The 14,562-nt window shown below is 53.0% G+C and overlaps 2 protein-coding genes across 2 annotated transcripts in view; one reads left to right on the top strand and one right to left on the bottom strand.

The window, feature by feature from the left end:
* The window catches only part of ALPK1 (alpha kinase 1), a 32,518-nt gene extending 25,823 nt beyond the window's left edge, over nucleotides 1-6,695 (top strand). Inside the window, exons 8-15 of the mRNA XM_030947784.1 lie at nucleotides 278-373; nucleotides 756-860; nucleotides 1,223-3,227; nucleotides 3,473-3,626; nucleotides 4,115-4,277; nucleotides 4,368-4,554; nucleotides 4,814-5,017; nucleotides 6,433-6,695. Coding sequence (XP_030803644.1) covers nucleotides 278-373; nucleotides 756-860; nucleotides 1,223-3,227; nucleotides 3,473-3,626; nucleotides 4,115-4,277; nucleotides 4,368-4,554; nucleotides 4,814-5,007 — 2,904 coding nt within the window. The 3' untranslated portion in view covers nucleotides 5,008-5,017; nucleotides 6,433-6,695. The remainder of the gene's footprint in view (nucleotides 1-277; nucleotides 374-755; nucleotides 861-1,222; nucleotides 3,228-3,472; nucleotides 3,627-4,114; nucleotides 4,278-4,367; nucleotides 4,555-4,813; nucleotides 5,018-6,432) is intronic.
* A 4,955-nt stretch (nucleotides 6,696-11,650) lies between these two features.
* NEUROG2 (neurogenin 2) lies at nucleotides 11,651-13,162 on the bottom strand. Its single transcript, XM_030948129.1, has one exon. It carries the CDS (start codon nucleotides 13,035-13,037, stop codon nucleotides 12,345-12,347), a length of 693 nt encoding a protein of 230 aa, XP_030803989.1. The 5' UTR covers nucleotides 13,038-13,162; the 3' UTR covers nucleotides 11,651-12,344.
* Between the last annotated feature and the right edge of the window lie 1,400 nt (nucleotides 13,163-14,562).

Raw genomic sequence — 14,562 nt, 5'->3', positions numbered from 1 at the left:
TGAATTTTGTGAAAGCATACCTGGGTTTCTTAATTATTTGGCCAGGCAGGCTCTTAGGTGGCATCAGGTCTTCCAGATTACTGCACTTCCTGCAAGTGAAATTAATAAAAACATACCCAGATAGCATCTCTGGATTTCTTAGCCGTGCTTCTCTTTGGATCTTGTTTGTGTGTTTGTTTGCTTGTTTTTCTGGCGTGTTCTACACAGCAGAGCAGTAAAATTCAAAATACAGGGGGGAAAGAAACCCCAGTATGAAAATTTTTAATTTCTCTTTCAGGGAATTGCCACATCCTTGGGTATTATGGCAGACATATTTGCTTCCATGGATGAGCAGGATTATGCACGCTTCAAAAGCAGTGCTGACATTGACCTGGTGAGTCTTGTTTTGCCTTTGTGTGTGGGGGTGCTTCAGGTGGTCTCCAATTCAACCACACATTTCCTCTCCCATGCTGAGAGGGCTGCAGAAACTTCCATTGCTCCCAGTGAAAGAGGTCAGTAGCATCTAGATGGGAGGATGCCTGGCTTCAGGAAAAAGAACATATTAAGAATATGTTGTAGAGTGTATATATTTAGAATATTTATGGAGTCAAAAGTGCTGTATCCATGGTGAACCTTAGCAAAAAGGGTCCTGCAGAAACAAACCAGGCTCTTGTTTAAGATGTGATTGTCCCTGACTACCAGGCACCATATATTTGGAGATAAAGTCCTTGAGTTGAGGTTTTTCCCTCATTTTTGGGGTTTTTTTCTTTCATCAGAGCCTCCTGCAGGAGTTCGACCACCGCTTGTTATCAGCAGCTGAGGCCTGCAAGCTGGCAGCTGCCTACAGCCAGTACACCCCCCTGTTTGTCCTCACGGCCGTGGTGAGTGTTACTCCTCCCTCTGGAAGGGGGATTTGTGCAGGGGAAGAGTCCAGGCTGCTCAGTTTGGCTCTGACATGGCTTTCAAGCAGTGCATCACACAGGGTGTCTGTGTTGAGGGTTGGGTTGGTTATATGGGGTATACATTGAGGGAAAGCTATCTCCATAGTAAGGATGGGCTTTAAAGCCCTGGGAGTGCTACCTCTACTAGAACTACAGCTGTATTTCAAAGGAAAAAAAAAAAAGAAAGTTTATTTCCTCCAGGAAACACAGCAGCAGGGGGTTAGAGCTGAGCTTTGCTTCAAATTGTGTAAGGGAAAGAAACGTGTTTTTAATTCCCTCATTCTTCTTTGATCCCCTCCCAGAACATCCGTGGGATGTGTCTGCTGTCCTACAGCCACTCCAAGGACTGTCCTCCAGAAAAGAGAGAGTTCTACTTGTCTGCAGCCAAAGAATCCTTCGAGGTGGGGCTGCTCACCAAGGAGGAGCAGAGTGCCATCACCAGCAGGCAGGAGCTGCACAGTTTCATCAAAGCTGCCTTCTGCCTGGCCACCGTGCACCGCTGGCTCCACGGGGACAGCCAAGAGCTCCATGGGGTCACTCAGCTGTGCAGGGAAGCCCTGGGCAAGCTGCACTCCTACAGCACCTCCTTCCCAGAGGAGGAAGATAAGGGGATGCTTGCCAGAGAGATCATGTCTCTGGTTGCAGTCGTGAAGAGGCGCCTGCGGGTGGGAGGCTTCCCAAATTCCGACGCCAGGTCTTACGTCCCAGACAGTTATAAAGGCTCGGTACGAAAACCTGTCCTGCAAGGGGAAGCCAGCTTTGAGAAAATCCTTGCCAAGCATTCCCAGCACCACCTGTCAGTGTGCCAAGTGTTTGAAAAAACTTGCAGGATTCATAAAACCACGCTGGGAGAGATCCAGGTGGGAGCTTGTATCACAACCCTGAGAACAGAGACCAAAACCATGGACACCCTGTGTACTGCTGAAGACACAGCTCACCAGAGGAGTGGTGCTGTGAAAATCCTGGGCACACCAACAGCAGGAAACAGCTCAGAGGGACTCAGTGGCCAAAGAAATCAAGACATTGGCTCTGGTGTGATGAAAATTTCCTTTGAAGAAGAGATGGAGCCGTTAGAAATTAAAATAAACAGTGAAAAAGATGTTTTCAGCAGAGGGCAAGACAGGAGCCGAAGCACTACTTCTGAGAACTCTTGGTGCAAGCTGTCCAAATGCAGTTACTCTTCCAGCTGGGAGGAGCTGAGTTGTAATAGCAGCAGAGAGTCTCTCAGGGGCGGGCAGCAAGGGGAGAAGGGTTCAGTGGAGGAGCAGTGCTGCACCACAGAACACGATGGAAGCAGCCAGAACACGCCCCTGTGCTCCTTACCTCCCAGGGCCTGGCATCCTGCTCCTCGGGAGCCCCTCCGTGGCTCTGGGGGGTCTCCTCTGCATTCCTCAGAGGGGTGCGCCCCTCAAGCAGGGAGGATGGTGGAGAAGGACCCTCTCTGCAGAGAAGAGCTGCGGAAGGGAAGGCACCGTGGAAGGAGCTCCTCAAAAGAGAAATCAAAGGGCTCAAACAATGAGTTTCCTTCCCTCTCCATCTCCTACTCTGTTCCTACAAGGCAGGAGGAGGAGAAGTCCTTTTCCGGGGCAGAGCTGAGCTCCAGGACCAAGGACAGCAGCAGGGAGGGAAGCCTCGGTCGCTTTGAGTGGCTCCACCCCGGAGAACCTGCAGACAGCACCGAGGGTCCCTCGTTTGAGGCACAGCCTCTCCAGGACAGGGGCCGTTCTGCACCATCAACAAACATCGGGCTGAAAATGGGCAGTGACTCCTCTGTGCCTGGCTGGGTGAGCAAATCTGCCCTGCTGGGGAACAGATCTCTGCAGGTGCCTCAGGTTGACACCCAAGCAGAAACAATGGATGACACTGAATTTGAGCTCATCAGCTTGGGAGATTTGGTAAAGGATTATCCTGCAGCACTGGCTCCAAAGCATGGAGCAACTCCCAGTGTGCCAACAGCTTTGCCCTCCTTGGGAAAGATACCCACAACCAAGCACTTTGACTGTGCCACTACAGAGGAGGATGAAGAGAAGTCTCAGGATGTGCTGGGCAGCAGGGGACAGTCCAGTTCCTCTCTGAGTTCAGGGATCACATCAGCACCCATGCCCCCGAGCTGCCCTGCAGGTTCAGTCCCAAGGGGAGGTGGCTTTGCCTTCATGCCTGGCAGAGTGAAGGAAGAGCTCCTGGACGCTCGCTTTCTGAGGGATGATGATTACAGGCAGCTCCTGGCAGGGGTGGAGCATCACTGGCTTGTCCAGAGACTGATGCCTACTGGGATCTTTAGGAGCAAAGAGCTTCGCAAAGCATACTGTGAGTTCCCACACAGCAACCTGTGCCTCCACAGAGAGCAAGCTTGCCTCGATATTTTAGTCAGGATTTAATTTTTTTATTGCATTTTACCCCATTACTTGAGTTTATATTCCACATGCCATCCCTGAAATCTGTCTAAGATAATGATCAGTAAGTTTATTATAAATAACAGCCAGTCCTCAGCACTGGCTCAGAGCAGTCCTGTGGATTTCTCCCTTTTATCTGTGGTGTTCTCTTTTTTGTAGCTGCTCTTCTTCTGAAATACTCCAAGAAATCGGGGCTGTGGACAGGCCAGGAGACAGCTGTGTTCATTGGGGACTACCTGAACGTGGCCAAGGAAGGCAAGCAGAGAAATGCCTTTTGGATACACTTCCTGCACCAAGAAGAAAGCCTGGGAAGGTATGGATTTCTGAAACAAAGTGTTCATCAATGCTGCTTGTTTGCAAATATGGATGAAAACTGTCTGGTAAGATTTGCTGCAGCAGGAATATTTGATGGCTTTGTCCAAATGTGTTGGACATTTTGGCAATCTTTCCCACCACTCCATGTAATTCTAGCTTTTAATTTCCAGGAAGGAAAAGCTGCTTTACTGTTGTCTTCTAACAGCTAATGGCAGAGTTCAGATCATTGCTAGGAGTAGCTTATTCATTATTATGGATGGAGAACAATATTTTAATATCTCTGAATCAAACTCACATCCCAAGATTTGATAGATAATTTTTCACCTCTGTGAGATAGAAAAGAATTCCACCCAGTTTTAGTGGCAGCCATTTTAAAAGCACTGCCCAGAGGTGGATTTGCTTCTGACACGTTCTGCTTTGCAGTGATGTTTCTGTATCACAGCATCCAGAACAAACACCTCTCCAGACTCTTCTCCTTTTGTTCAGGTATGTTGGGAAGGAATACAAAGAGGAGAAAGGACTCCTCCATCATTTCAGTGACGTGGAGCGACAGATGACAGCCCAGTACTATGTGACAGAGTTCAACAAGAAGCTGTATGAGCAGAAGGTCCCTACCCAAATCTTTTACATCCCCTCTGCAGTGCTCCTGGTAAGAACTGTCTGCTGAGCAATCCCAAGGATCTGATGAGGAAAGATGTCTTGGGTCAATTACAGCAACAGTGGGGCTGTCTCCTTTCAGATTCTGGAAGACAGAATTATAAAAGGATGTGTGAGTGTGGAGCCCTACATCCTGGGGGAGTTTGTGAAGCTCTCCAACAACACCAGGGTGGTGAAGAATGAGTACAAAGCCACGGAGTATGGTCTGGCTTATGGCCATTTCTGCTACGAGTTCTCCAAGGGAACTGATGTGGTTGTCGACCTTCAAGGTGTGTGTGACAGTGATGTTTATGCCTCTTACACTCAGCTGCTGGCCCACAGGTGTCTTTGGGGTATTCATTTGGTTAAAATTCATTGTGTGTCTCATATGGTTCTGCTGTTGCTGCCATAGGTGGAAGCTGGGAGTCACTGAGGTGACATGAAGAGAGGAAGAGCCATGCCAGGCAGAGAGTCCTGAATGTGCTAAAACAAAGGCTGTGGTGGTTATCAAGGTAAACAAGATATCAAGATGTACTATTTCTTCCACAGGTTGGGTGACAGGTAACGGGAAAGGCCTCATCTACCTCACAGACCCCCAGATTCACTCCCTCAATAGCAAAGACTCACGCTCCAACTTTGGGAAGAAAGGAATTTACTACTTTTTTAATGATCAACACGTGGAGTGCAACGAGATCTGTAGCTGCCTGTCCTTGACAAGGCCCTCCATGGAGATGCTGGCCTAGACTGGCACAGGTCAGTCCACAGAACAATCCATGAGCTGGACACTGTTTTATCCTAGACATCTTTGGGAGCAGCTCGTTCAGCAAGACAGTGAACAGCTGCCTTCAGTTCCTATTCTTCTCTTCCCCCCCCCAAAGCCCCCATGTCCCACTGCCCCCAAGCACTGGCATTCTTTCTTTTGGGAGATTTCCTTGATGAGAAAGGGGGCACAGCACCAAAGTTCCACAAAAAGATGGGTCCCCAACAGACTTTGCTTTAACAAACCCATCCCCTTTTGTTTCTGCAGCCAGCCGAGGTTTTTAGGCTTTTGTCCCAGCGTTTTAGCAATGCCATTGTTTTCTAGGTAATGTTTGTGCTGAGTTGTTCAGAAAGATGCCCTATCCCTGGGCCAACTGATTAGAACTAGGTGTAAAGAGGGAGAAGGAAGAGGGGGGAAAAAATATTAAATCTCTTTATTATGGTGCATAAACCTTCAGTCTTGGGGAGCTGCGCAGCTGCGCGGAGAGAAAAATGCATTCAAAAATATAATGCCAGTGTGAATAATCCTTTCCTGAGCTCTGCTCACAGACTGCTCCAGCTTTGTCAGGTGAACTTGAACCGGGCCATCAGATTTGCGGCCGTTCCCATTGCACACTGTCTGTCACCCCGGGGCATTCACCATCTTGCCTGTTGTTAAGAGCCAGCAAACAATCCATCATTGAGCTGGGCAGTCGCCGGCTGACACGGCGGTGAAATCGGCATGTGACGGGACACTCGGCCCCAGTGTCTCGCAGATTAAAGTGATACATGGAAGCTCACGTGTTACTGGGAAGATTAAGCCCGTTATCTTGTTGTGCAGCCAATAAAGGCCGGCCTTGTCCTCGCTCGGCAGTGAGGAAATGCTGGCTTTAACTGAGTGACGAACCTGCATAGCTCCGTGCTCCGGCCAGCGAGCGCAGCCGGGCTCCGGGGGCCGAACAAAGCTAGTTAGCAAGATCCCGGGAATTCATGGGCGGCCGAGGTGCTGTGTTAAAGCCTCTCTGCAGAAGCTTTCCCTGCTCTGTGGGGACAATTAAAACCAAAACAAAAGCCCTCGGACACTCCCTGCACAACAAAGTGTCCTAATGCGCTGTCAGCAGACAGCGCAAGCAGTTTTGGGAGCCCTGACCAGTCCTGCGCTTTCCACTCCTTCCTGCTCAAAAGGAGGAAAAGAAAATTGATTTAGACGTTCTTCTGAATAAGTCCATCCCTATGGAATTTTAATATTTTGCTTTCTTCCTAGTATTTCCACCTAGCAGCTTGTTTATTTTGTTGGTTTAGGAGACATTTTGCCACCTCAGCCAAAGGTATGGCTACTCACAAGTAAAAGTTAGGGTCGAGGATCAGCTTGTTCAGTTCCCTGTTAAAACAGACATGGAGTCATATTCTACTGGTCTTACTCTTCACAGGATTCTTACTCTTCACAATTTCAGATGTATCAGGCACTCTGTCTTCATCCGGGGCTTGGATACTGGAAATCGTGGATTTACAACCTCACTGCCTGAAGAGCTGGGGCTCTTCATGAACATGGCTCCAAACACACAGAGTTTAAGTTATTGGCTGCAATTTGTGGTATAACTAGGGGATTATTGAAGAAATAAATAGTTGACTCTGAGGATGGAGAATTTAATATTTTGGCTGTAAATTCCATCATAGAGATACTGACAAAAAAATGCTGCTATTTCCTCTGGTATCAGAATAAAGTAATTTGAACTAACTGTGATATCGGGAATACTTTGTCTTCTTTAAATTAGAAATTGGAAGTTTTTATTGGAGATCCAGTGGTTTGTGCTAAGTAACTTGCTACTGAGATGATTTTTGGGCTTGATTAATTGTAGTACTCTCCAAATTCCAACCTAAGTACTCAGTATAACCATTGAGAGCCAGGCTCTACAAAAGGAGTGGAGCTGTGCCGTGCTGGCACAGTGAAATATGAGATGTAGGGACATCACACTTGAGGAAACATGAAACATTTTTTCCTGTCACCTTGTCATGGTTTGACACTGGCACAATGCCAGTGCCCCATGAAAATATACTTCCCTGGTGTTCGCTGTGAGATGTGACCAGGAAATAAGCAAAGCAGGCCTCTACCTTAGAAAAAAGTTTATTAACTAAACTACAAAAGGAAAAAAAAACCACACACACACACGCACACACACACCTGGAAAATGAAAACTCCACGAAAAGCATTTCCTCTCCCCCTCCCCACATTTCCAATACATCTTCCAAATTTCAAATCTCCATCCATCACCCTGTAAACACTCAATTCCAGTCCATCAAGAGGAGAGGAGTCCTTCTTGGGGCCATGGTGACCTCTTCCTCCTCCATTCCCAGAAAACCTGCTTCCTGTAAACCCACGACTTGAGTGTAAGGACTTGTGTAAGTGCTACTGCAAGTCAGGCACAAAACCGGCCTGCTTGTGACACACTTTCCTGTCCTTCAGGGAGGGTATTTGCTTAAAGAGCTTTTTCGTCCTTCCCTTTCTGCAGGTATCCAGGTGAAAGGCAGAGTTTTTTTGGCTGTGTGTCGTGCCTGTGCATCCAAGTTAGTAAATCTGATATCCAGGGAACAAGCTGATGCAAAAAAGCCTGCTAACAGGTAGAATGATTTTCTCACTCATAAATAATGCTAGTAACTGGAACACTTCGGGGAATTTATCTTAGAAAAGATGTAGTGGGAAGAGATCCCAACAACACAGGGCTGAGCCAAGTTTGCCTCCCTCCCTCCCTCTCCCTCGGAGCCGCAGCATCCCGGGCCGCTCCGGCTGGCAGAGAGTGGGCACGGGCTGACCCCTCCAGCTGTGAGGCAGCCCCTGCACACGAGGCAGCATAAACCCAAACCCGACATCAGCTGCCCCCGGAGCCCAGCTGCTGGATTTCGGCACAGCTCCTTCCCCAGACACGGCTATTCATGAGGAACGAGGGGAAAGCCTCACACCAGCAAGGGCAGAACCGCAGCCCGGGCTGCCCAATCTCTTCTGCTTGGAAGAACACAGCAGCAGCAGCTTCCTCGGCGTCTCCTTCCCCCTAACCAGACCGGGGTGTTTGCAGAGAAGCGCTGGTTGGTGCCTGCCGCTGTCACCTGCTGCCTCGAGGGGAGCCCCGGCACACGGGTGCCTCCCCCAGCTCTGCGGGGAAGCTGGCGGCAGCGTGCCGCTCTCACCCCTCTCTCCCGGGAGTGACACAGGCCACCCTCCTTTCTTCCACTTGGATGAAATCGTGTCCCCTCTCCCCTGGCGGAGCGGGAGCAGATGGGGCTGCTGGCCTCCGCAGCCGCCCGCCCGCTGCCCCAGCTCGTGTGAGCCCGCTGTGCCCGCCCGCTGCCCCCTCCCTACAGAACCTAATCCCATCCTCTAATCCCGAACTTCTCTGCCAAGCTGTTCTTGAGGCACAAAGTGTATCTTCTCTCAGAAGACACCGAGTTATGAGCGGTTTGTTTAACGCAGGAGCCGAGCATCCCGCGCACAGCTCCGCAGGGGCAGCTCCGGCATCCCGGGGGCTCCCCGGGGGCACAGCCAGCTCCCGGGGGAGTGGGATGAGGGCAGGATCCCCCCGGCAGGCAGCAGGTGCCTTTCCTGCCTCGCTCACAGCCCAAACTGTCGTGCCGGCTACCGGGGCCGCCGTTGTCCCCTCCGAGCAGGACATCACGTTAATAGAGGTTGATTTGCAAACGGCGTCGCCCCCCGCCCCAGTGCCCCCCTTTGCCTGACTCCCGCTTTTCTGCTCAATGGCACAGATGCTGCTTTGTGCTGCCCACGACCAGGCAGCTATTAGCAGCAAATCCAGCGAGGGAAATTAATGAAGGCGACTACTAATAAAAGACAGCTCAGGACAGCCCGACCAACTTGCTCCGAGCGGTAATTAACTTTTTTTTAAAACTCATGAAGGTAAATATGCCATCAGCTTTGGGCCGGTCTCTCTGCTTTTTAATAAAAGGAGGAGGAGGAGGAGGGGAGGGAGAAGGGATGGCTGTGTGTCACAGCCGCCCCACACCATCCCTGTTCCCTCCTGGCTGCTGCAAATTGACCCTCCAAGGATTTTTTTTTTTCCAATCAGTTTTTAGAGGCTTGATTTTAAATTTGGCAGGAGTTCTGCCTCTCCTTAATCTCAGTTCAGTAAGAGAGGTCACGGGGATGAGCAGGCTGCCAGAATTTTGCTGGACCTGCACAGCTGTTGCAGAATCGTAGGTAGAAGGCAGGATATCCTTATATTTTTAAATCCTTACATCTTTATATCCTTACATTTTCTGCTTGTCAGAGCAAAAGAGTTTGTCTCAGACTTTAAACCACAAGATTTTGCCTTGTACTTAGACAACAACCTACATCAGGTCACAAAAAAGATTCCCTGGGATTTCTACTTGTGCCAGGGGATTGGCTGTATGATAGATAACTGAGATCTTTTTTGCCCGTGGTGAATGGCAACTGGGGCTGCGTGGCCCAAACCCATGCATAATACAGGGCCAGGGGGAAGCCCAACCTGAGGCACTGGAGTAAGGCTTTAGGAAGAGCAGGTTTGAAATGCACCGGGCAGCTGAGAGCCGCGTCGGGAGGGCTCTTTAACCGCGGCACTGCTGGACAGATTTATGCCTGCCATGAAAGGCGGCGTGCGGCAGCCCTTGGGCTGCTGGTTTGGCTCTTCGTGGCCATTCTTATGCCAAGGAGGGCTGTAAAGCATCCCCCCCACCCCGGGGGCCTTCAGGCTGCCCCTCCAGCCCTGCTGGCGCAGAGGAGCTTTTATGCCAAAATACAATACACAGAAGGATCATAAACACATGTTCTGGGGCAAGAGGCTGCCATGGAAACCACCCCCAGGTTCCTCACATCACCCAAGGAGGTGTTTGCCCATCTCCCATCTCCTGGTCCGCTTCCAGGTTGGCTGCAGTTGGCTCATCTCCTTTTGGCATCACCTCCAAAAATCAGTCTTCTGAGAGAGAAGACGGAAACATATGAAAGAAGGAAAAGAAGGAGAGGAATTAACTCAAATTAAGGGGCAAGAAGAGGAAATAAATACTTCTGGCCACGTTCAAACCAAAAATCAGAACGAGGGTGACTGGGTTAGGTGACAAATCCAGCCTCTCCAACTCAGCTTTTGCCAGCATGGTCCTGCCACCCCTTGCCAACCTTGTCCCCTCGGGCCCGTTTCCTCCGAGGGCATCTCCATCCAAGGCCAGCCTCCTCCAGGGAACAGGGGAGGTTTGGCTGGCGTGGCTCCCACCCCGAACCCCTGTCCAACCCCCCTCCACCCTTGGACCCGCCGTGTGCTTTTTCCCACGGTGGTTCCCGCTGGCACAGCCCCATCCCAGCTGTACCTGGGATGGAGGGAAATCCCTGCAAGGTGACACACCTGGCAAGGAGCAGCGTGCTGAGTCACCCGGGATGTCCCTCCGGGTCCTGCGTGGCTCCAGCACCGAGAGAGAGAGGAGCGCATCCCGTCCATCCCGGCCTTTTGAAGAGCCGAAGGCACCTACTCCAGTGCCTCTTCGGAGAGGGAGAGAAGCCAGGAAGGACAATGAGGCCCAACCAGAAAAGACGGAGAGAGCGCTCGGCTCCTTTTTGGCTTTCCTGGATTTTGGTCATTAAAAGGAATCGCTAAAAGCGGGTGAGAGCGAAAAACCCCGCTCCCGACGGGCTGCCCCATGCACCGCCAGCGCCCTGAAAGACTCCCCCTTGTTTTGTCCCTCCTGGCCCGTGGCGGATTTGGGGGAACACAGCTTCATCTTGCTGGCCACATCAAAGCAGTGATTATGCAAATGCTCCCACTTTTTCTTTTTTTTTTTTTTTAGGGAATTATTTATCACACAATAACCCCCCTGCCAGGGGGGGAAACAATAGATCAGGCTAGATAGCACTGCTCGCCCGAGGCTGCGGGGCCGGGGGGGGACCCCCGCGCGGTTTATTGGCCTAACCTAATTTCACTAATTCTCTTTTCACACATTTTGGGCTTTTTTTTTTTTTTCTTCTCTCTTTCCCCCCCTCTTCCTTTCGCTCCGAGGGCTGGGTTTCACGCTCCCAGGATCCGGAGGGCACCGGGCTGGATTCGCGTGCTAAGCGTTTTATTTAATTAATACACCCAGGCGCCTCTGCTGGTTTTTAATGATTTCCAAGTGTTTGTACCCAGAAGTCACAAAATGCTCCCGAGAGCACGGGGACGATGATTGAAGGGCCTGGGCGGCCTCCAGCACCCCCCTGCACGGTGACATCCCTGGCTGTGTGCTGTACACGCCAAACTGAGCCCCCTGGAACTGCCTGCGACCTGGAATTCATCTGACCCTCACAGAGAGCAAATTCTACCTCTCATAACCCAGGATTGGTTTGTTAGCTCAACAACATTTAATTCCTACGTCCTTGTTGGTGAAATCCATCGGCCTGAAGTATGACAAGTCTTTATCCATCCGTCTCGCATTTGCTGTCAGCATCTTCTGTACTGAGAGCCAAAGGCAAACTTTCGCTGAATTTCCCCCTCTCTCTCTCTCTCTCTCTAATGCTGTTTCCCAAAGAAACAGTTGCCTGTGGACCCAGTGACATCAGGCCCCACCGGACCTTGGTTTCATCAGAGACAAGGATCCCCTAATTCCCAGCCGCTGGCACATAAAGCAGAAAAAGCAGCAATCCCAAAGTTACGAAAATTAGAGCTTTTTATTTATATTTTATCACAAGGACAATCCCTTTGCTCTTCAGCTGTAAATACATACTAGAATAAACTCTGTAAATTATACAAAAAATACATATTTTCCATGAAATCTGTCTTTATAATAAATAAATGTGAACACGTGTGTGGCTGATCGCTGTAATGTTCCGTGTCTGTTGAGGTTTTCAGTCTGTTGATTTATTTTTAATCTCCTGAAAGAAGGGGGGAGTTCCTTGTCCCCTAAAGGTCGAAATAAATAATGTATGAGGAGATCCTTCCCCATTCCCCCCTCCCGATTTTTTTTTCCCTTTTGATAGAGAGTTCAGCCTAAATTTCCACGCTTGCATTCAGCCCTCACAAAGCCTACAAATTATACAATGACTTCTAACCTGGACCCCTAACAAAACAATTTACTTTTTTTTCCCCTCGCTTTGCACCCCCCTCCCGCCTATAAATCATAAGGGACAGATGGCAAAGAGGGGAGCGGGGAAAGGGGGACACACACACACAAAAGCCCCGCGGTGACAGATCTGGGAAAACTGGACAAAGTGCACATCGGCGAGAGAGAAAGAGAGAAAGACGGAAAGTTTGGTTTGGCAGGTGCCGTTCCCACAGCCCGCCCTGCCCTGGGAAGCGGGCAGATGCCGCTGTCGCCGCCGCCGCCCCGGGGGGAGCCCCGGCAGCGCCGGGCCGGGCTAGAGGCAGCGGCGGGGCAGCGGCGCCGGCGGCCCCGGGGCGAAGCGGCCGGGCCAGTGCTCGGGATCCGAGGAGGAGCCCGCGGGGCTGGCGGGCGATAAAGTGCAGGCGTACGGGGAGGCGGAGGGCGCGGGGCTGGCGGCGCCGCCGCTCCAGGAGGAGGCGGGCGAGGGGCTGCCCTCGGCTGGCACCGCCACCGCCGCCCCGTCGGGGCCGAGCCGCGCCGCCCCGGCCAGCCGCAGGGTCTCGGTGAGAGCCCAGATGTAGTTGTGAGCGAAGCGGAGCGTCTCGATCTTGGTGAGCTTGGCGTCCTCGGGGAAGGTGGGCAGCACGTCGCGGAGGGCGTCCAGCGCCGCGTTCAGGTTGTGCATCCGGTTGCGCTCGCGGTTGTTGGCCTTGAGCCGCCGGCTCCTCTTGATGCGCTGCGCCGTCTCCGCCGTGCGCGCCGCCCGCGGAGCGCCGCGGGACCGCCCCGGCCGCCGCTTCCCCTCCGTCCGCCGCAACCCGCGGCCGCCCGGAGCCTCGACGGGCCGAGCCGGCGGCGCGGCGCGCAGCTCCTCCTCCTCCTCCTCCTCTTCCTCCTCCTCCTCGGCGCTGGACGGCAGCGAGGGCGAGGGGGCGGGCGAGCCCAGCCCCAGCAGCAGCAGCTCGTCCTCGGCGGGCGGCGCCAGGACCTCCGCCTTCACCAGCATCCTTGCGCGGCGGCTGGACGGGGCCGCACCGGGCAGCAGCACCGGGAAGCAGCGGGCGCGCTCTCCTCGCCTCTCCGACGGTGTGACGGTTCTCCGGTCTGACGGAGCGGGGCGGGGGTCCTGAGGCTGGGGGGCGGCAAAGCGCGGGGGACCGTGGTGGGGGGAGCGGCGGGGGCGCGGCGCTGGCACGCGCCCGTGGGCGGCGGGCGGGCGGCGGCGGGAGCGGCGCCCGGGGCCCGGTCAGGCTGCGTGTCTGGCACACGACCCTCCTTAACACTCCTTATATACCCCGCGGGGAACAATCAAACCTACCCCCGGGGTCCCCCTCGCCCTGCCCGCCCCGCCCGCGACTCTTGTCGGGGGCGCCGCCGCCGCTCCCCCGCGCCCGCCCCATCGGCGGGGCCCCATTGGCGCCTCGCGCTCGGCTGGAGCGTGCCGCTAATTTATTAATGAATGGGCACGGGGCGGGGGCCGGGGGGGGGGGCGCGAGGCGCCGGGCCGGCCAATCCCCGCGTCCCGCGTGCCACGCGCGCGCCCGGGGCCGGCCGGCTCCCCTTCCAACTGCTCCTCGTTCGCGGGCCCGGCAAGGGAAAGGGAGGGATTGATGGAGAGGGGCTGCTCTTCAACCCCCCCCCCCCCCGCCTTCACCGGGAGCGTTTCGCCTTCTGGGGACACTTGGTGCTGTGGTAAAGGTGCGTAGTTCCGTGCGTGGCTTGCTGGGGAGATGCTCCGGGCAAGCGGCTGCTCAGTTCGCATCAGGCCGAGCCCGAAGTGGGGGAACGCCGGGCAGCTCAGTGCTGTCAAATATAATTCACAGGCTGGAGGAGACCTTCTGAGAAAACCCCCAAACACCAACTTGTCAGTGCACCAGGAAAACCTTCATTCCTTTCACCCCTCTTCCCCCTTCCAGCCCTCTCTCAATGGCAGAGCCTGGTGACATGCCCGTGGAGTTGGCAGGCTGGCTTTGCTCCACAAACCACCTTCCATTATCCCAGGTTGCTCCAAGCCCTGTCCAACCTGGCCTTGGACACTTCCAGGGATGGGGCATCCACAGCTTCTCTGGGCAATCTGTGCCAGGGCCTCCCCACCCTCACAGGGAAGGATTTCCCCCAAGATCCCATCTAACCCTGCCCTCTGTCAGTGTGAAGCTGTCCCTTCTTGCCTGTCACTCCAAGTCCTTGTCAAAGAAATGACAGTGAGAACATACAAAACTAGAACCCCAGAACACTCTCCTCTCCATATGGAAACACCGTCAGCAAGGCACTTGGGGCGAGTTGGGCTTTGAAACAGAATTTTGTTTGCAACTGCCAGAACAGTTCAAAATTTAAGAAAGTGCTGAAACCTGTGCAGAAGTCATGCTCAGCACAGCACAAACTCACACCCAAAGCAGTCCCTCACTCTGGGTATATGGTTTTTGGAAGCGATTGAGGCCGGGCGGGTGCCTCAGTCAGTACCTCTGTGACTCTGTGAAACATTCTAACACTCCTTCGCCTCCTTGTGTAAAACGGGAGGCTCACCGCTCTCC

This window comes from Camarhynchus parvulus, chromosome 4, assembly GCF_901933205.1.
Source record: "Camarhynchus parvulus chromosome 4, STF_HiC, whole genome shotgun sequence".
NCBI lineage: Eukaryota > Metazoa > Chordata > Aves > Passeriformes > Thraupidae > Camarhynchus > Camarhynchus parvulus.
Note: the sequence above shows the minus strand (reverse complement) of the source record. Positions and strands in the feature narration are given on the sequence as shown.

Coding starts and splice junctions, on each gene's coding strand:
- NEUROG2 (XM_030948129.1), bottom strand. CDS start 13,037: ATGCTGGTGAAGGCGGAGGTCCTGGCGCCGCCCGCCGAGGACGAGCTG.